General features: G+C 39.4%; 1 protein-coding gene and 1 long non-coding RNA gene across 9 annotated transcripts in view; one reads left to right on the top strand and one right to left on the bottom strand.

The window, feature by feature from the left end:
* Positions 1 to 21,476, bottom strand: part of LOC116651529 (uncharacterized) — a 117,754-nt gene that overhangs the window by 29,623 nt on the left and 66,655 nt on the right. For all 5 annotated transcript variants that reach the window (XR_004304527.2, XR_004304524.2, XR_004304526.2 and 2 more), the window contains exon 3: positions 12,113 to 12,206. This is a non-coding gene — a long non-coding RNA (uncharacterized lncRNA). The remainder of the gene's footprint in view (positions 1 to 12,112; positions 12,207 to 21,476) is intronic.
* The window catches only part of bru2 (bruno 2), a 66,324-nt gene continuing 52,530 nt past the window's right edge, over positions 7,683 to 21,476 (top strand). Inside the window, exons 1-4 of one of the 4 annotated variants that reach the window (XM_032438012.2) lie at positions 7,683 to 8,672; positions 12,621 to 13,781; positions 18,223 to 18,473; positions 20,049 to 20,131. In XM_032438012.2, coding sequence (XP_032293903.1) covers positions 12,994 to 13,781; positions 18,223 to 18,473; positions 20,049 to 20,131 — 1,122 coding nt within the window. In that variant the 5' untranslated portion in view covers positions 7,683 to 8,672; positions 12,621 to 12,993. Of the gene's footprint in view, positions 8,673 to 12,620; positions 13,782 to 18,222; positions 18,474 to 20,048; positions 20,132 to 21,476 lie in introns of those variants that run through there. The other 3 variants (XM_032438008.2, XM_032438009.2, XM_032438013.2) reach the window with 3 other exon arrangements.

The raw sequence follows: 21,476 nt of genomic DNA, 5'->3' as shown, positions 1-21,476 counted from the left end.
ACCGCTCCCCCCAACCAGACGAGCCACTCGCCTATTTTTATACCCTCAACTCATAGAAATTGTATAAAAGAGGGTAATATGCTGTTGTGCAAATGTAATGTGCATACAGTATATACACATTTTCGATCACGATGACGAGCTGATTGGATCTAAGCATATCTTTCTGTCTATCCGGCTTGTGGACTTCAAATCTGAAATACCTATCTGAATGTTCTTGTATTATATAAGTTCTTGTATACTATGAGATATATGCCTATTATATTTATTTGATATCTCTTAAAATTCCATAGAATATAATAGTAATACATTTTGAAAATAGTTCTCTTAAAGATTCTAATTTAATAGGAAATTATAGATGCTTTAGGCGTGGTATGAAGATTCTGATAAGGCATACACAGATTAATTTGATTATGACTTTTGAATATTTTCCCTCATATCCCCATAATAGCAGACATATTCGTAAGCGTGTATGTATGCACTTACGTATGCCATATTTAGGCCCTTACAATTTTATAAAGATCGGACTATCAGAACTGAAGTTAAACAAGAATGCATTTCTGATGGAGTGAAGCTTGCGGAGTGCCTGTTCGTCTGTATGTGTGTGGTCATGTGTCCTTATAGAATAAAGCTAGAATTAAGATTGAATAAAAGGGTAGCGTGGCGTTCGCTTTAGGGTATCTGCTAGTCGGGCACTCCCGCTTATAGCATGCTAACTTGTTTTTGTGTTTAGCCGTTGATAATTTTTCGCCCGAGTTGCTTGAAGGGGTTCTTGGGGAACTTGTTGGAGGTGGCTGCGGCAACAGATTTGCCTTTTGTTGACGTTTTTTTGCTGTCGGGTCGGTTGCTTTTGGCATATTTATTTTCTGTTTTATGCACTGCATATTTAGTGGCAATTTCTCTGGCGGATTTTGTGCTTAAATCTTTTGTTGCCCGCGGCAAACAGCTTTGTAAATCGCGCTGTTTCGTCGCAATTAAAACGGTTTACGGCGTAGTCCAACACCCGGACAGCCAGCAGCCATTGACATTCGGTTGTCAAGTGGCAAATAAAAAAATACAAATATATATATATGTATATATATATATATGAGACTTGAATAATTGCACAGTGCTATTATTAATAGCCTTGCGGCGCGGTGCACCCACACACACGCCCACACACTTACACACACACAGACAGTGGCTGAAATGCTTTTGTTTTCAATTGCTGTGAATTATGGTACATGTAATGATAATAGAATGTTGATCCTTTTTTGATTTTTTGAACGAGCCAGAAAACAATAACAATATCAAAGTCTGAATACTCTTCTCTACGAAAAGGAAATAAATTGCGATCACAATCGGCAGTTCTTATAGAAACATTTTATTTCAATAGTTAAATTCAAATTATTTACTCAAATATCCCAAAAGCCTCATGTTTAAAAACTGGAAAAAAACATAGCTAAAAGGCGAGCAGTTGGAGAACTCTTAAAATTTGTTTAAAACAAATAAGTAAATTATAAAGCATAATTAAACATAAGATTTCTGGCTTGTCCTGTTCGAGAATATATACTTAATAAAAATATAATTTTCTCCTTTCAAATATCACATTTTTGGCTAAATAATCAGGAATATTCTACACATGGGGCCTAAAAAATGTAACAAAGTACGCAATTAATAAAAATTCTAGCCAAATTTTTCACAAGTTTATGCTATATAATTTGGATATGAAGATATATATATGTGTGCACATACTTGGATTATGCACGCCCACATCTACACAAGCTAGCTGACCCCACAAAGAGTAGTGGGAGGGTGGATGGGGCGTGGTCGCTGTCGAGCTAATGAGCGTTTAATCCAACTGACAAAATGTCAAGGGAACACTTAGAGAACTCACCTCCACAGACAATGCGGCAAAACAAATGAGGGGAGCGCACATTAAAAATAAAAGATAAACATCTGTTTGGACGCTTGTTGCGACAGCTGCAGGCGAGGGGGCAGTGGGAGGTTGAGGTAGAGAGAGAGAGAGAGAAATGCTGAGATTTTTACTAAATATAAATAATAATTTCTTTTTATTTCTTCTTAGAAATACGAAAAAACATAGCTAGCACACAGCAGACGCTCTTTCTCTCTTTCTCCAACTACTGTGCCTCTCCCGCTTCTACTCACCATCTTCTCTCTCTCTCTTTCTCTCTCTCACTCAGAAGCAAATTGATAACGACAGACATCTCTTTGAGGCAGCAAACAAACAGAGCAGCAATGCAGAAAGAAAACCTAACCACACCGGCGAAAACAACAACAATAATAAGAGCAACCACAACAATAACAACAACAACAACGGCAACAGAATATTAGCAAAAATTTGTTGCTAATTTCAGTTTTGATCGAAATTATGTTCAACATGCAAAAGTGTCGTCGTCTTGGCATAGCCCAAACCAAGTCTACATCTCACCTCAAGTCCCTGCCCCACAAACGCGCCGCGCCTCCACTTTATGGAAAATGCTCAAAATCTGAAAATGAATTAATCTCTAAATGAATCCAACGGCCAGCAACATGCACTATAATTTATTTTGTTGCCATTAATATTTTTTTTTTTTTGTTATTTCTTAAATATTATTTGATAATTCGGAAAAGTGATTTTTCGCAGCGTTGGCGTCGACGTTGTTGTTGTTGTTATTGCTGTTGTTATTGCTGCTGTGGTTGCTGCTGTGCTTTGCTCTGTGGGCTCCATGGACTGTCGGCTGTCAAGTCGATTGGCTCAGTGCTCACTCGGACGTTGTCAGCGCTGCTCCTCGCAAAGAGAAGTCTTCCTCAGCGTCCAACGCAGTCGTCCGTCGTCTGTCGCCCTCGTCTCCATTTGCATCTTAGCCGGCTGTCGCATTGTCGCGTTGTCGTTGTTGTTGTGTGGGCAGCGCCCACATGTGCATGTACTCGGCATTATAGATGATATTAAGCATGCATATATATCTATATAGTATATAGTTTATGTGGCCCAATGCGTTGCTTTTGGAAATCATGTCACTTGCAGTGCGAAAATCTTGGCTAAAAGTGCAAAGTGGCCAACAACAACAACAAGTGTTTACTGTGCGCGTTCGTATGTATATTTAGCGGCAAAGTCTGAGTGAAAATTATGGAAAATCTGCAACAACAACAACCCAAAGCCTGAGCAAGTGCCAAAAAATATTTATGTGAAATAAAGAAAATATATATAATAAAAAAGTCAATAAAAGTTAAAAAAAACATAAGTTCAGTTCGAGTGCGCAGCGATCAACACGCCAACTGTTTATTTTTATTATTTGTTAATGTCGTGTGCGTGTATCTGTATCTATAGCTGTGCGCATCTGTATCTGTGAGCGATCGCTTTGTGTCAACTGAAAGATTTGACCTCGCACTTCACCCATCAAGCGAATTAACAGCATCGCAAGAGGGGTGCGAGGCGTGGCGCACTAGCTCGTCATCGTTTGTGTCGAGCCCCCCCCTCGTGAGCTGAGCCCCGGGCCAGTCGCCCCCTGTTAGAGGCAATTTGTCATACAAAGAAATCATTCAACTTGCTTCGCGCGGAAGTCTTTCGCATAATAGTTCCAATTTCCAATTGCAGTCCAGTGAGCTTCTACATGCTAAAGTGAATTCGAAGTGAGCTTGAGATAAAGATAAAGCTGTAGATAAAGCTGCAGAGAAATACTTGTGTATAACAGCTAAATTATGAAAATATTCAATACATAGCTAAGCATTCACAAGGAACATGGAAAACTTTTAAGGTAATTATTCAGCAAAATTTAACAAGAGGCAAGTATGAGTGCTTTAGTCGGACGTGCTCGACTAGAATATACCCAGCAATCAACCTGCCTTAACAATCATTCTATCTTTCTCTTAAACATATATTCTATACATAAACCTCTAGGAATAGAAATAACTTGATCTATATATATAAATACCCTCTTGAATCGCAGATGCCTGCTTCTCCCATCTTCACTGGATTCAGAACATAAAACTTAATAGGGATTTAAGTTTTTATTAGAAACAAACAAATCTGACATTTATGATCAACTGCTTAAGTGAGCTTATCTCAGCCAACGATATGCGTATATATATCCAGTAACTTGATAGATCGCATTCCAAAATGCTCCAAAGTGAAATTTTTGCATCAAACAAGCAATTTGCGAATATTTATGTGCGTTTCGCAAGGCGGCAACATCTGCGTCGAAATTGTCGAACTAAAATAGTCGACATTGAAATAAAATTAGCGCAGCCGGCATTTTGGGTATCCAAAAATAGCCAATAGACATGTTATTAATTGGTTTTTGGACAAGTTATACGTGTGCTAGAGCAGCTGCCCAAAAAGCTGCCCACCCCTCACCATGATAGTCTATATAAACTATGCTCTATATATAAGCTAAATGATTTGGTGATAATATTTTGCAGGCGCTGTCCGCCGTGAATGCTGACAAATCAAATATCAAACAGCTAAAAAACAAGCTGCTCAGGTAGCTATATTTTTATATATGTATATACAAAATATATATCTTTATGGAGTGAATGTTTAGTTTCTAATGGCCTTAATTTTCTTGACAAACTTTTCTGTTGATATTTATGCGAGACGCTCATTAAATTTCCCAGAGTTTTCCAGGCGGCCGCCTTTATAGCTCAGGCATCAAATCAATTCAATTTTTTTTCTCTCTAGTGCTGTTTTGTGTCAGTTGGCAAAATCCAATTAAAATGAATGGCACAACACACACACACACACACACACACACAGCACACACACACAGAACCGTGTCAAGAGCGCAAAACTAAAGCAATTTGTTTGGGCTGATTCTATGGTTTTTGGGGTTTTGTCATTACGGTCAATAATTACCGCAAGCATGTCAACCGAAATTATTGCCCAGATAGATTTTCAAATACATTCACCTCGGATTCGAGGGTTTTTTGGTGAGTGTTCGTGTGTGTGTGTGCGCGTGTGTGTGTGTGCGGGGGTATCCCTCCGTTTGCCACTTTTGGGGTTTAAGTGTCCGGCCATGTGTTGCAGTCAAACCGCAGGACTCGAAACTCTCCGTAAGGTGGACTGCGGACTTGCTGTGCGCTCTGCCGGAAATAATTACTCAGCTTGGCTTTCTTAGGGGTTTCAGCCCATACACACAGACAAACACACACAGTCGCACTCACACCCGTCCACACACATTTAATTTATATTATTTGTGCTTCCTTTTGTCTGGCATTTGCTTTGCTTTGCTCTCACTCATACTGCCACTCACTCTTTCTTTCTCTTTCACTCAGCCTTTTAATGTTGCCCATTTTGTTTACCTGCAATACGGGGAGGGGGCAACTTTATTAGTTGTTGTTGTTGTTGTTGTTGTTGTTGTTGCTGCAGTTGCTTGTCAGTGCGCTGTCTCATTTGTTCATGTGGTTGCTGCTGCTATTCAACCACTAAACTGTGTTGTTGGCTTTTGTTACATTTGAACCACATATTCGTGGTTGCCGCATCTTCGATTTTACAGTTTGATTTCTCATAATATTATTTCAGTTGCGCCTTGTAGCCTAAGGTTTGCCTTGGCCTGCCAGTTGAGATACATTTTAAGATACATTTTAAAGTTGAAAGTTTGATACGAACAAAAGTTTTGCAGTTGGCATAGTTTGCCAATTAGATGAAAGTTTAGTTACTGACAAGCACACACAATCACACACATGCATACACACACGCACACCCACGCACACACACATTAGGCAAGTGCGCTCAAGCGTTCTAATAAAAAAGTATCTTTTGTCGATTTATTGCTCTTTTGGCCACAATTCACCTTTTGCTTGCAGCTCGTGCGTATAAATTATTAAATATTTCTTCTTTTGTTTGTTTTGTTTTTTGTTTCTTGCCTAACGAACACGCTTAACAGCTCAGCAGACAGACAGACAGATAGTCAGGTGTGTGCACCTTGACTGACCCACAGCTCGGCTCGAAACAATTGCTCAAAATCCAATTCAATATTGATTGGTGGGCAGCAAATGAAAGGACATGAAAAATCGAAATGTGGGCGAGCTAGGCCGAGAAAGGATTACAACTTGCGACAAGTGCAATGAATGGCCAGCAGATACAGATACAAATACATGCACAGATACAGATACATTTACGAACTGTGTGTATATGTATTGGGTTTAGATGTGATTTAATGCAACCATTCTTTGCTAATTGCTTGGCTTCCATTTAATGGAGCTCACATTGCTGTGCTGGCTAATGGCTGAAAGTATATTACAATTATGTGTATCTAAATTCACAGATTAGATAAATTGGTAAACAACAAAAGGGGTACCAACAGATAAGAAAAATTGATATATGAATATGTTTCTAACCATATAAAAACATTTCTCATGGGCGCATTTTGTACATATTTGAGGCTGTTCTACGTAGGAATATATTATTAGACGTCCAAAAATGTTATACACTAAAAGAATAATTAAAATTTCATCAATAAAACAATTCCTTAAGTATATAAAAGTGTGATACAACATTTATAAAATATTGAGTCTTTCTAGTAAGTGTTATATTTTGTGTGATCAATCTCTTACATATGTTATATAGCTATTCTGTCTAAATTAAGTTTTTTTTTTTGCTGTACATGTACAAAGGCCCTTATGCTTTCATGTAGTGCGCATATCTAAAAGAATTATACAAACAAGAAGTGTTATACAGCTGTCCTATTCGAAATAAGTCTTTTTCCTATTGCTGTAAAAAGCTGTGATCTTTGACTTTCTTAAATGATTTTATTTTATCCAATCTTCGAAAGACAGAACTGTTGTACGGAATATATATCATAGTTACAACAGTAATATGCAATTTAAATAGTTATATTTTATACGTATGTTACACGTAGTAACAGTTGTTCATGTGTATTGCAAGTGTTATACGAAATGGGATATCATTTTCTTAGCTGTTATACAAGAAATCAACTAATTAAGCTGAAGTCAAAGGAGCCATGGAAAAAGTGTTATAGAAATGTAATATACAAATTGGGGAATCTAATTTCATTTAATTATATATGTGTGTATAGTATTTCTAAGCTCCACCCCATTATGATAGCCAAAATATAGGCTAATTACCTGACTGTATGCAATGTATAATTAAATATCCGTTTTTCACATAGCTTACCCATTTGTTGTAATCGCTTTGCTATATAATTATGTCCGGAAGGGGGCAACACCGATATTCATATACATTCATATGTAAAGTAAGACACATTTACCACTAAATAGTCGCACATTATTTAGCCATAGCCAAAGGCTATGGCCGAGCAATATTTGATGTGTGTCTCTATGTGAAATACCTGTGTGCCCTATGTGCCCGATTGGGTATTGAGTCGTTTGTATATATATATATATATATATAGAGAGAGAGAGAGAGAGACAGTTGGCTCTAACCCTTGTCTGTTATGGCCACGTTCTGCTGAACTGCTGTGCGGTCACACGAATGTAAGCCAGCCCCCCGCCCATCCTTCTGCCCGTACCACTTCAAACTCATCGATACTTTGGATACTACGTGGCCTGGCCAATGGTCTCTTTATTTTTCCAGGCTGTCCACAACACAGTAGCCTTCGCAGTGTGTGTGTGTGTGCGCGAGTGGTATATCTATATATATATATATATATATATATATAGAGCAACTCCCACACATATTGCGGTCCGTGCATGAGTTTAGTTTATATTTATGAGCATTATAGTGCGGATATATCGACGCGCGAGTTACGAGCCGAGCAATTGCAGCGGTATTTCAATTTCGATTTCAGTTCTTGGCCATGTTTCGGTCTTTCGGTTTGTCGTTTCGTCACGCGCTGATAAGAAAATGTGAATGGCCATAAAAATGCCAATGCATATCCCTATGACAGATTGCCATATAGATTTGGGCCGAAAATTTGGGTATTGTGTGTGTGTAAGTGAAGTTCATTTTCTTTGAGTTTCCCTTACCTTTTGCTGCTCTGAGTCAGCACTTGATAAGCGAATGTCAATTAAAATGCGAGCAACCTGCAGAAAGTACACTTGGCTTGTGGCACAGATAAAAACTTAAGAAAATAAACAAATGACAACAAATCTTTAGTCAACGGTAGCACAGAGCGGGAGAGAGAGCAGAACACAAGAGAGATCTCTGTAGGCGACAGGCAAATGTTTGCTCAAGATAATACACAGCAAGTGAGAGAGTGGGAGAGAGAGAAATAGAGAGCGAGAGAATTGAGAGCAAATCGCTATCGCAGTTTACCTGCCTGTGGACTGACAACAATCAGCGAACAATTATGCGATAAGCGCATTCTTATCAGCCAGAAGATAACATGCACACACGGTACGCGCATGTGTGTGCGTGTGAGAATTGGATTCACTGAGTGTGTGAAAATAATTATGAAATCAATTTGTTTTCGGAGCTCTTTTAGTTGCCTTTCGCTGGCCAAGTCGTGCGGTTCGAGCATATAACTCGCGAGTGCATTATCATTATCAGCTTTGATCGAGTAACTGTAACTGTATCTATCTATCTGTGTATCTGTATCTGTAAAAAGTGTGTGTGTTAGATATTGATATGATGGCATGTCGCGTGTGCAACTGAGCATATGTTAACAATAAAACAAAGTTCACTTGACCAGTGACCAGCAAACACGGCCAAAGTGCTTGAGATACATTTGTATCTTTGAGATACTTGCGTAAGCTACAGCGATCTATAGCCATACGTAAGTATAGCATTTTCAGCGATAATGCAAAATCATTGTATAGACATTAATTACTGGTGCTTGCAACTGTTATACTAGATTTAACTGTCATACAACCTGTTATAAAACGGGTTTACGCTGATGCACTTTTGCTTTCTGAAGTACTTCGAGACAATTAATGTTTGATGACATTGTTTTAATTGTTATACTAGTTAAAGCTGCTTTACAAAGTGTTATACAGCAAAATAATCGTAGAATATGGAATGATTTTACTTTTTTTTTGCAGCAGCAGCTGAAACATGACGAAATTGTTGCCATGTTTTATAGCTAAAAGATAACAGCTGATTAACTAGCTAAACTCACAGTTGCAGGTAGAGCTCTATTTGCCTTTGGATATAGCACAGCGCGTAGTTTGTACCCCCAAAAATAAAAAGAAACTGAGCGAAAACAAACTCAAGAAAAACCCACTATACAAACATATACAACACACTAGATAAGATAAGGAAAACTCGCTCAACAAGTGAATGAAGCTGACACAGGCCAACGGCACACACATGCATATACACATATGTGCACTGTAGTGTAGTGTAGTGGAGTGTAGTATAGTGCAGTGTAATGTCAGTTAGTGCCACGCACCCTGTGGATATTGCCTTGCAGCGCCTGCTGACATGTGATTCTTATATTGAGTACAAGTTGTGAGATGTCAACGGCAGTGTCACTGTCACAAAACAGAGACAAAAAGAGGGAGAGAGATAGGGACAAAGACAGACATAGAAATATAAACAGAGAGAGAGAGAGACAGAGAGTGAAAGAGACGGGCTACGCAAATTTGGGTCAGGCCTAAGAATCACTTGCCTACATTTGCATACTTTGGGCACACAGTTTGATTATCTCAGTGACTGTGGCTGGTTGCTGCAGGGCGAAGATTAGGTCAGGCACGAAGGCGGAGAAGGGGAAGCGAAGCTGATGGCAAACTGTGCAAAATATTGTCACTAAAGTTAATTAAAAAACAGCCAGAGGCCAAAGGCACAAAATATTTACACACACACACAGATACGCATATGACAGAGTTAGTATGGAAAACCCTACCCCTAATGGCTTTAATAAAAATGTCAGGCTAGGAGTGTGGTAAAGGGGGGTATATTTTGTCTCGGCTACGGGGGTTGGCGCTCTCGTCGTCTGCCTGTCAGCACGCTGCGTGTGCAAACAAAGGCAAATAAATAGAAAAGAGATACTCAATAATCAATAGATAAATAAAATTACAAGGTGACAGCAACAGCAGCAGCAGCAGCAGCCACGAGGATAACACAGCTGCCACCGCTGGGCGTCTGCCCGTGCCACGTTATGGCTGCAGGAGCCGCAGCAACCCGACAACGTTAACTGTTCATAATGCAGCAAAAACAACAAACAAAGTAATGTGAAATCTGTGCATGGCACGCCGAAGTTGAAATACTCTAACATAGCTGTAGCCAAATGGGGAGTGCTTTATTTAGGAACTGTTTAGCCAGCTTATTTAATATATTTTTCTAAAGGCTTGAGCACGTTTATCTAAATTGACAAATTGTGATTAAATTTTATTTAAAAAATTTAGCCAACAACTAAAAATCGCTTGTTTAAAACAAACATCATGATTGGACATAAAACTTTGTCACTGGGCATTTTATTATGTGTTGCAACTTCTTTTAGATATCGCTGTACTCAAAAGTCCAATGCTTAAGATCTTTCAAATGGCATGCACTGCTCTACATTACATTATACTCATTATTATTGAACGTATTAGATGAAGTTACAAACTCTTTATTGTATTAAGCAAAGAAATAGGTCTGCGGCTTAGATATTAAAACGTAGTTATAAACTCGCCTACGATTCGATCGTCGACTCGAACCTCGATACAACATTTACAATCTTTGTAAGTCTTAAACAAAAAACAGAGTTAAGCAAATCAGAATTTAAATTTTCAAATCAACTTTTAACTTTTAAAGTAAGTTAAAGTAAATTATATTAAATTAAGATTTAAATCAACATTTTTTTCTCTAATTGTCGACACGCTGCTGCAAGCTTTATAAGAAACTTAGGATATCTAAATACCCTATATTAGTTTTATATATACATATATATATGTGTGTACAACAGGCATTGGCGTCGCTGTTGTCGTCGACATCGTTTGATGGCGCTGGATAAGCGTGTGGCAACGTGGCAGCAGAAATGCCGCTGGCAAACCGAAGCTGGCAGCCCAGCAACAACAACAACAAGAGCAATAAAAACAACAACAACAACACACACAACCAGAATCTTCTGTTGGTGGGGTGCAACAAGCGTTTCACGACACGTTGCCAGTTGCCAGCGTCTGGCCAAGTGAAGCGGACGACAAAAAAAAAAAAAAAAAACAAAACACAAAAAACAAAATAATAAATGAAAATCAACGAAAATAGAAAAGCGCGAAAATATGCGAACGTTGCAATTTATTAAAAAATAATAGAAAATGCAAAGGAGAAGCGCATGCAAGTAGCCAGGTTAAAGAATCTACAAAATTTAAAGTGCATATTTGTTGAGGAGTTGCGCATACGCCATGTAAAACGCGTTGAAATTTTCAAGGGGCGCACAAACAGAGCATAATCATGCTAATCTCGCAAAAGGCATAAGTGCATGTGTATGTGAGTGCGTGTGTGTGTGTGCGAGTGTGTGTATGAAGCGCGTTAATTAAGGCGGCCATGCCTGTGGCCAGTCAAGTGCGACAACAAATAATTTGATTTCAATTTAACTAATTAGCTGGGGCCTTCAACATAATGGCTGAGCGCTCAGTCTGAGCTCTTACAGTATATATATATATATATATGTATATGTATATATATAAGTCTGTGTGAGTGTGTGTGCTTGGAGCACTCAAATGCTTATCTGTTTAGCGGCAGCTACAAGCATGTTTGGCTTACATGGCCACTCTACTGTCCATGTGCATGTGTGCGTGTGTGTTAGCGCTTTATCAAAGCCAAGCACTTGAATGCAGACAGTCAAGTGGCCCGTCACTGCGGTCAGTCTGTCAATATGCGTCCATTGAAATGCGCTTAGCTATGCAGCTGCAAGCCGGGCCTGGACGGGCGCTGTAGGGGGAGGAAGTGCTCAATTTGGTAGCTATTTTGAATGTGGTTACACTGCGCACCACAAACAAAAAAAATACAAAAAATTAAATAAAATCCCATTTTGTTTAGCTGTGCGGTCGCTCTGATAAAGTTGTGCTGAATTATTTAATTAACCACTCAAATTAATTTTAATTAAATTATCTATGACGTGCACTTTATTCGAGCGTAAAGTATTATTGCTTTGTGTTGCATTAATCCTAGAGTTTCTTTGATTTTGCAATTGTTAGAGCTTAATTTGTGTGCGAAGTATTAAATATAATTGGTTGAAGCATGCACTTTTCATTTATATTAGTTTTAATTGGAAAGCGAAAAAGGACAACTTACCTGCATTTTAGTTCTTTCTTCCCGGATTGTGTCTGATTTAATGTTGTATTCAGTTTCTTATATATTATTCGCATATGTTACAGAGTAAATATATCTGAGAAATAAATGAAAAATAATTAGAATATAGTCTAAAAAACAAATAAATAATAAAAGATCGTTTAAAAAGGTTAAGATTTTTCTTGGTTTTCATTTGATTTTAGTTAAGCTCCTGATGATAATAAAGAACAAATAATAATAATAATAATGATAATAAGTATAATAACAATAATAATAAAAAACAAAAAGAATTATAAAAATAATAATTGCAGTACATATCAGCTTAATATTTGCACTTTTAGTTTTAAATCTCCATCTGAATTTAAATGATATAAAATCAAACAACTTTTTCAAAAGTGGCCAATTATCAACAGCATTTGCACATTTACAAAAAGTAACTCACCCCTGAATTTGAACACCTCTTACAAGTTGTTGAATTAACAAACAATTATATTTTATAATTTAATTACAGAACAACCCACGGACTGTGCAAGTGCAAATTGCTGCTCGATGCGCAAAGCACATGAAAATAAAAAGAAAAATATATAAATAAAATAAAAAAAAATAGTAAAGTTTTTAGTGAGAGATAAAACTGTGATAAGCAAAACGAGCAAAACGGAGCAAAACGCGCTGCGGAGCAATTAAATGCGAGATAATATACAATTTTAATAAAAGTAAAACCCGCAGCAAATTAAAAAGGAAACGTCGCCAAATGCAGCAGCAACAGTCGCAGCAGCAGCACTAAAAGTAATTAGCTTCAGCAACAGGGGCGAGCGACAGAGAGAGAGATAGAGGTAGAGAGAGGGAGAGAGCGAGCAATAATAATAAAAGGTGAAATAAAACAAATGATGTTGCAATCTTTGAAACTGCGCGCGGATAAACTAAGCGGCATTCCAACAACAACAGAAACAACAGAAACTACAACAACAGGCAACACTGCGGCAACTGTTGAGGCAGCAACAATTATAGACACAACAACAACAACAACAACGACGATAACAACAACAGCAACAACAATGCTTACAACAGCACCTGTTGCACATGTCGCTAATGGTATGGCCAATGGCAGCAGTCTCTATAACGGCAGCAACAGCACTAACAATTTAAATACCAATAACAATAACAACTTGCAACAGCAACAACAGCAGCAGCAACAACAGCAGCAGCTACAACAGCAGCATCCAGCAAAGTATTTAGAAAATCTAACGCCCGCAACGGGCGCCATTGCAACGGCAACAACTTTTACAGGTGCTGCTAAAAGTTTTCATCCCTATTTGAGGCCCAGCAGCAACATACCAACAGCAGCTACAGCAACAGCAACAGCAGCAACGACAATGACCAAAACTGCTGGCGGCATTGGCGTCGGCGTCGGCATGTCGACAACATTGTTTGAAACACTTTTGCACAACCAAATAAATTCCAATGCAACTACAGCCGCTGCCGTTGTTGCCGCCATGCCAGCCGCAGCAGCAGCAGCAGCAGCAGCAACTGCAGAGGCAGCGCCAGCAGCAGCAGCAGCAGCAACCACAGCACCAGCAGCAGCAGCAGTTGCTGCGGCGTCGACGCTGCTAAATTCCAGCATTAATTCCAGAACTTCATTAGCCGACCAAAGCGCCGGCGGCGCCACAAATTGGTAAGTCACGCCCCTCGGCCCCCGCTCCACCCTCATTCCCCCTTCTTCCCAGCACCGCCAACTGCGTTGGTTTTTTCTCTCTAATGACTGCAAATTGCATTCGAATGATTTGTTGTTTTGGCCCAGGCGCTTGGCTTGGCCGCAACTTTTTTTGATGATGATGCTAACGCAGTAAAGTATGCTACAAATATACACAGCTATTGTTGGACTAGGTTCAGTTGCGATTTAACCAGATGCTTGTCGAGGCCTGTTGTGATATCTGACTTTCAGAGAATTTAAATGCATATAAAAAATTTACTCAAGTACTTTAATTATTTTAACCCATTTTATAGACCTGGGCAGGTTTTTCACTTGAATTTCTTACTAAGTTGGGAGAAAGATCAAGTTGTGCAAGCCAGGCGATTTGTATAAAATGAACTTATCCAAAAGAAATTACTTATTGGAAACGAATCGATAACACAATCGATAACACAAGCGCAGAGCAAACTGTCAATAAACAGCTATCATTTTGGTGTAATCTAGATGATTTAAATGCACTTGACTCTTGTTATCTACCTTCTCTTCAATTAACACACTTTAAACAATTGCAAAATAAATTATCATGGAATTTATGTTTGACTGAAAAGCCAATGAGCTATAAATAACCCCCATTCCAGCCCTTCATTTAAGTGCGGAATGTGAATGCTGTTTTTATTGAAAAAATAAAAGTTCAATTCAAATTAATTTTGCAACCCTCTTCCCAAAGCATTCTTCAACTCCTTTCTTTATAGGACGGATTTCTTATATACGCCTACAGAGAGACTCATCAAGCCGCCTTAGATGTGCTTATTAAAAGATATATATATACATATATATATATATTTATCTATGTGCACTCGGAAAAAGCGCATTTGAATGGAAATGTAGCCCATGTCGCGCGCTGCATAGCGAAAGTCGAATAATTTAGCTAATTTCTTATCAATTTGCATATTGGCTAGATATAAATTTCAATTTCCTTTTTGGGAAATGCCAGTCGCGCGGTATCAAATTTGAAATTGTGATGCCATGCCCCGCTGTGTCATTTTCCATTACGACAAGTTCCTTTGCCCGGAAATTATAAGAGAAAAAAAAGGGAAAGAAGCAGCAGCAGCCGCAGTCGCAGCAGACGAGAAGAAAAATGTCCATTTGGTTGGCAGGCATTTTTGAAGCAGCGTGCACCCCCAATCGAATCGATTCAATTAAAATAAGTGACAACGTGCCGAGTGAAGACTCCTTGGCCTGACTTGGCCTGCTAACGATAATTGGCATTGCATTAAGTTTATTAATTGGCATTGGAGTGAGGCCAATGGGCATCAGGTCTCAGTGTCATCAAGCACATAATGCTAATGATCATTGACAGCCGCTGGTAATTATAACAAAACATTGATAATGATGATGATGTGGTCGATAAGACAACGTGACAAACTGATATGCAGGCATAAACCCGTACCAAACCCGTAGTTCCCAGTCCAAGCATTGCTGCAGTCCCACGTTGAGCGCCTGACGCTTTGCCCCACTTCCTTATTTTGCTCAACCATCTCTTTCTGTCTCTCATTCGCGGTTTTTTTTTTCCAGCGTGTTGCGCTGCCATTAAATAATAAAGCAAGAATATTAAATTTATGTTGGGTCATTTTTATGCGCCTGCCTCTGTGCAACTGCCCAACGTGCCACCCTTTGCAATCGCGCCTCGCTGTGTCTCACTGGCGTCCTCTATCTTTTGCCGGACTGTTTGTTTTTGTTGTGACAGGCGCGACATAACAAACTGCCATCATAAATTAAATGCCACGTCACGGCTTTGTCGGCGGCAACGTTGACGCGGTAGGCGGGTAGGCGTGGTCGTAAGGGCGCCGCGTTGAGCTGTCCATTCAGCTGAGGCCGTGCGATAGCATCTAGAGCAGCAGCAGGAACAGCACCAGAAGCAGCAGCATCAACTTGAATATCATCGCATGTGTCATGAGCCTGCAGCATAAAACATTTTCGAGCCGCAGCAATCCAACACCTGCTTCACAGCATCAGCAGCAGCAACAACAGACAAGGCCAAAGCCATAGCCGAAGCTGAAGCTGAAGCTGTGGCAAATCCCAGTGTGCGCCCACCGCAGGCAATTTTCTCATTAAGCTGCGGCCCATTTAAATGAAACTGAATTAGTAATGCGAAGAAAGCCGCCGAGGCGCAGCCGGCAGAGCAACTGTTGCCGGCGCAAGTAGTTGCTGTCGCATTGCCCCTGGAGAGTAGCTATTCCCGCTGATGGATTCCCCAGGCGGCTGGGTGACTTTGAAAGCGAAATAATTGCCTACGGGGCAACAGCGACACCTGTCGCGCTGCCTGCCCTAACACACCGCCCCCCTTCAATTCAAGTATATACTTAAACCGCGCGCCAAAAAGTAGGCAACAGAAAATTGGCTGGCAAATGCGTGCGGCGCGCAGATTTTGATTTATGCCCGCCAGGCAGCTCTGATACCCTGTTGGCCTCGGCTTAGACTCGGCTCGCTTTGGCTCCCCCGCCCCATTTGGCCTACTTTGCATTTGACTTGTGGGCAATATTTATCACCTTGACACTAGACTATTTGGCAGCGACACGCTCCGCCTCTAATAGATTAAGTTCGTTTTGTCATTTGCCGCCTCCGGGGACGCACGACGAAAGTGGGCGTGGTACCAACACCAGCGAGAGCGAGCGAGAGAGCTTCATTAGCTCGTAAATTTAGAAGGCAGTTCATAAATGTTGTCTGGCTGAAAGCGAAATTAAGCTAGATAGCATCTGAATTGGGTAATATCCGGAATAGCTGAGCTTTATTTATTTAACTACGCAGCGCTTTTAATAGGGATCGGGAGATAGCTTTAAATTGTTTCGTCGCACAAGAAGTCGCAATATCTAGATAAATGCTGTCAATAGGAATTGCAATATGATATTCCGATATATTATTATTAAATTTCTTAAAAATCTTGTGGATTTTTTTTATTTTTTTATATAATTAATTTAGAAAGATTTTTGACCAAGTACTAAGTGAGGGATAGCTAAACGCCTAAATATGTTTCCGTCAAACGTTCATTTGTGATAAGGTAGACAGAAACAATATATAAGTCCTAGTAAATAATAAATTCAGATAAACATCGATCAAAAATATTCTACAGCATCTTGACCCTTGAATCTTCTTTTGAACAGCTGAAAATATATTTCAGACATTCGCTAATAGTTGAGTTATATTAAATATTAAATCTTATAAAAGCACATGCCCTAGTTTTTAACTTTAGTCTTAAACCACTTTTCTCATGGCTAATTAAAATTGTTTTTCCCAACACCCACAACACAGTTTGGTTCTGTAATACTGAAAAGCAATTAGATTTTCAAATTTATTGCCTGAACTGCTTGACAGCTTCAGCTTATTGGCAAGTGTGCTGCTTGCGTTTGTTGTGGCTAATTGTGTTGTTTCAGCATTTATAGTTGTTGTTGTGGTTGTTGTTGACATCAACCAAAAGTCAATTTTGTGTGCCATTAACAACACCCAATAAACCGCAAATATATATATATATAGAGAGAGAGAGAGAGAGAGAGAGAGAGAGAGAGAGAGAGAGGGGAACAAGAAAACTTTTCGGGCATTACACAAAAACGCAAGTGAAGAATCCAAATGACCCCAAAATGGACCATTCAATGCATTGCCAGCTACTCACACTTCAGAACACACACATTAACACACACACACACACACACACACACACACACACACACACAGGAGCATTGGTCAGCCACAGAACAAAGTAAAAACGTTTACAACTTTTTAGATTAGATTAGTTTGCTAATAACAATTAGTATTTGTATTTTATGCACTGCTTGTCTATCTATCTCTCCCTCTCCCTCTCTCTCTCTCTCTCTCTCTCTCTCTCAGTCTCTATATACACGTTCCATACAAACACCCTCTATACCAGCCCCATTCTCCCCTCGCCATTCGACAAACAAGCATTGTTGTCCTGCTTGTTGTTATAAACTTGCAGAGGGTTCTATAATTTTGTCATGATGTTTCCGACGCTTTGACGAAGACATCTGCGATAAGGTATATATATATATACATATATATATATATATATATGATAATAATAATATATTTTCATGATCAGTATTAACAGCCGAGTCGATCAAGCTATTTGATTCTATGCAATATGTAGTTAAGATAGGAATCCTCAGTCCACTAGGGTATTTCATCTTCGGCGAGCCAAAAATAGTTGTCCTTTTTGTTTTTATGGTCATTAGCAAATGAAGTTAGAACACAGAGTGAGAGAGAGAGGGGGTAGGGTAGCTGGGTTGTTTAAGCCATGTCCAATATGTTGGCCATAAAAGTTCAATGGAATTGCCGGGCAAAGTTTTTGGCCAACATAGATATGGATTTGTGTGTTCGCCTGATTTATAATGACTTTATTTTCGCTTTGCAGCGACTCAAATGGCGCTGAGGAGCCGCAGCTGGCGATGGAGGCCATCAAATGCGAACCGGATGCAATGGATACCAGCACAGTGGCCGATACGGAATCGGCCAAGGATCAGCCCGATGCGGACAACATTAAAATGTTTGTGGGCCAAATACCCAAGACCTGGGACGAGCTCAAATTGCGACGACTCTTCGAACAGTTCGGGCGGGTTCATACGTTGAATGTGCTGCGCGATAAGGTCACATCGATTAGCCGAGGTGAGTGCACACGCATACAAATGTGGGTATTAATTGGAACTGGGCCCCGGGCGCAGACCCGCTCAATGAATTTTTACACTGCCCCATCAATTCGAGGTGCACCCTTTTAAGCCAGTTATGTGATGATGGGGGTGAGGGTAATATTATTATGGCAAGCGCACAACAACATTGAGGCTAACACCTTATTCGGTCCAGAGCAGGTGTTGACTCGCACTTTTGCCGCCTGCTTTGCCCAGCTTAGACGGTAATTGGCCATAATTGCCACACACACACACATACACGAACACACACACACACACTCGAGCTTTGGTTAATTCTATGGGGTATTTGAATAATTTGCACATTTGCTTGCAAACTTTTATGAAAGCTTGAAATGGTATTATGCATATTTATGGCCAGGCGTGCTGTTGCCTCTCAATGATTGGATATACTTATACTTGGCGCCCTTCTTCTTTCTTTTTTTGCCTTTGCTTGTATGAGCAGATTAGGCTAAGAACACAACAAGAGTTGTTTGGGCCGGGAATAATGCTATCGCAGTGAGTGTGAAGGTAGCCGAAGACGATTACACTTGATGCCGGGTAGTTGGGCTTTGCAGCTTTAGCTGCATCATAAATATATAATTTAGCTTCAATCAATTTATATGACCTTATGTTTTATTTATAGAGAGCAAATACAATTTGTGGAGAAATAAAACACAATGACATGAAAAGTACCAAAATCACCAAGTGCTGCCGAATATTTCGGTTGATTTTCATAAATAATATGTTATCGATCATATATATCTTATTGTTATAGAATATCAATACGAAGTCAATCACAAATTGTATTCAAAATCTTTAACATACTATACAAGGCACAATCTTTACGAAATCGATAGTTTCAATATATTAACAAGTCTAGTCGACACATTATCGATAATATCGATTATCCATCTTTCTTACAAATTCTCGATATTAGTAATTTATCGATCATAATTTATTGATCAAATGCAAGATAAAATCGCGTGAATAATAGTTTACCCAGTTATAAGGTTTACCAATTTTCAAATGTTGTAAAATAATAAATTATCGATCATTGTCTTTGTACTATAGGTAAAAGTGATTATTTGAGTGTTATTTCCGTTATATGTGCTGTCTGATTAATCATCATAAAGCACGCACGCGGAATATAAAAGTTTTGGGCAACAGCTGTCATACGCCATATATGTATATAGTATAATTTTTATATACCACCCACATTTTCAATTTGTCTTAATATCATTATCTCTGCATGGCTCGCATGATGCGTTCGTCTCCTGTCCCACAAAACATGCATGCCAAAATTTACTTGTGTCTAAAACAGTTTGTTCCATGCATGATATAATATATATATATATCTATAGATCTAAAGAGAACTGTAATTTGTAACGGTCCCGAGTACGCGAAAATAAAATAAAATATTATAATAAGCGTATGCGAGTACTCGTCCTTGTATCATACGTTTGTGCAATTGTCTATCGATTGTTGATTTTTGTTATCGACCTGCCAAATTTTTGTATCGATTTGTATCGATTGTTTCGTTCTGTTTCGTTTACAGGGTGCTGTTTTGTCACCTACTATACGCGCAAGGCGGCTCTGCGGGCCCAGGATGCGCTGCATAACATCAAGACCTTGGATGGGGTAAGTACAGCAAATGGGAATGCCCCTACTCTATACATATATATATATATAGCCTAGCATTGTGTAGCGCTTTGACTTGCTCGTTTTACGTTCTGTATGTGTATGTATGTGTTTCGTATGTATCTTATGTATGTATTATTTTGTATGTGTGTGCGTTTCCTTTATTCGTCGTTCACCTCGTCAAATTTCTATTTTGCTTTCTAAATAATGCAGCTTGAGAAAGTCAACCGCTGGCGCCCATCGATCGATCGAATGACATAGTTTTCCATTAAACACATACATACCTCAAATTTCTAATAGCTGCCACACACATACGCACACACACCACACAAGGGGGTGGGTGTTGTTGTGTGGCCAACACAAATGTAATCATCAGTCAATTAGTGGATTCAATTATTGAGGACAATCTCATTGTTAACGTATTAAATGAAGCGTTCACGCAGAGGCAAACACTGTAAAGGGAGTATCCCTACTATATGCAGGCATATATACAACTATGGCTAGCCTTAACGCCCCTGTGCTACCTTCCAGTTAGCTGCCTTCATTTACATATTCAAATTGTTAATGGAAAATCCACTGGCACTAAAACGAGAGACCTTCACGAAGCACTGGAGAAGGTGGCTATGCGAGGAGGGAGTGGCTTGGGGTGGACCAACAGGCAAATGACGCCACGTGTGTAAGTGTCAAAATAATGACCAGTGTCCAGCTTTATATATATGTATATATATATATAGCTATACATACAAACGCATACGCGCTTTGTTTGTATAAGTAAGTGCCCAGCTATGCATATGTGTGTGTGCACGTGTGTGTGTGCGTGTGTGGGCATGTCTGATCCTTTAATGCATTTGGCAGGCTGCCTGAACAACCACCAAGCTCGACCATAGCCTCAACGTCTGCTGCTGTGCAAGAGCTACTTAATTTACCTGAAATAATCGATAGGTAAACAGACGTTAAAACGTCGGCATTTTCTCACACACACAAACACACACACACACTCATATAGGCCGCTACGTATGTATGTGTGTGTGTGTTTGGGGGCCCAACTTGTCAACGGCTTCAATAAATATTTTGTTTTGAAGTGACCATTTCCCTCTATATATAGACCGCAGGATGTGTGTGTGGACTGTGTGGGTGTGTGTGTGTGTGGGTTAAGTGGACAGTTATATTTTTTCTTTTCTTTTTGATTTCGTGTTGTGTGACACGTGTGAAAAGACGCAGTTGTGACGCACTTGAAGTGGTCGGAAAAATGATTACACTGTAAAACTGTCGAAATGCGATTATTTTGAGTTAAGCCCAAGAGTATGCAATGCTTTTTTGACTTAACTCGTGTATTGCTAAGAGA

The sequence above is a fragment of the Drosophila virilis genome, chromosome 4 (assembly GCF_030788295.1).
Source record: "Drosophila virilis strain 15010-1051.87 chromosome 4, Dvir_AGI_RSII-ME, whole genome shotgun sequence".
NCBI lineage: Eukaryota > Metazoa > Arthropoda > Insecta > Diptera > Drosophilidae > Drosophila > Drosophila virilis.
Note: the sequence above shows the minus strand (reverse complement) of the source record. Positions and strands in the feature narration are given on the sequence as shown.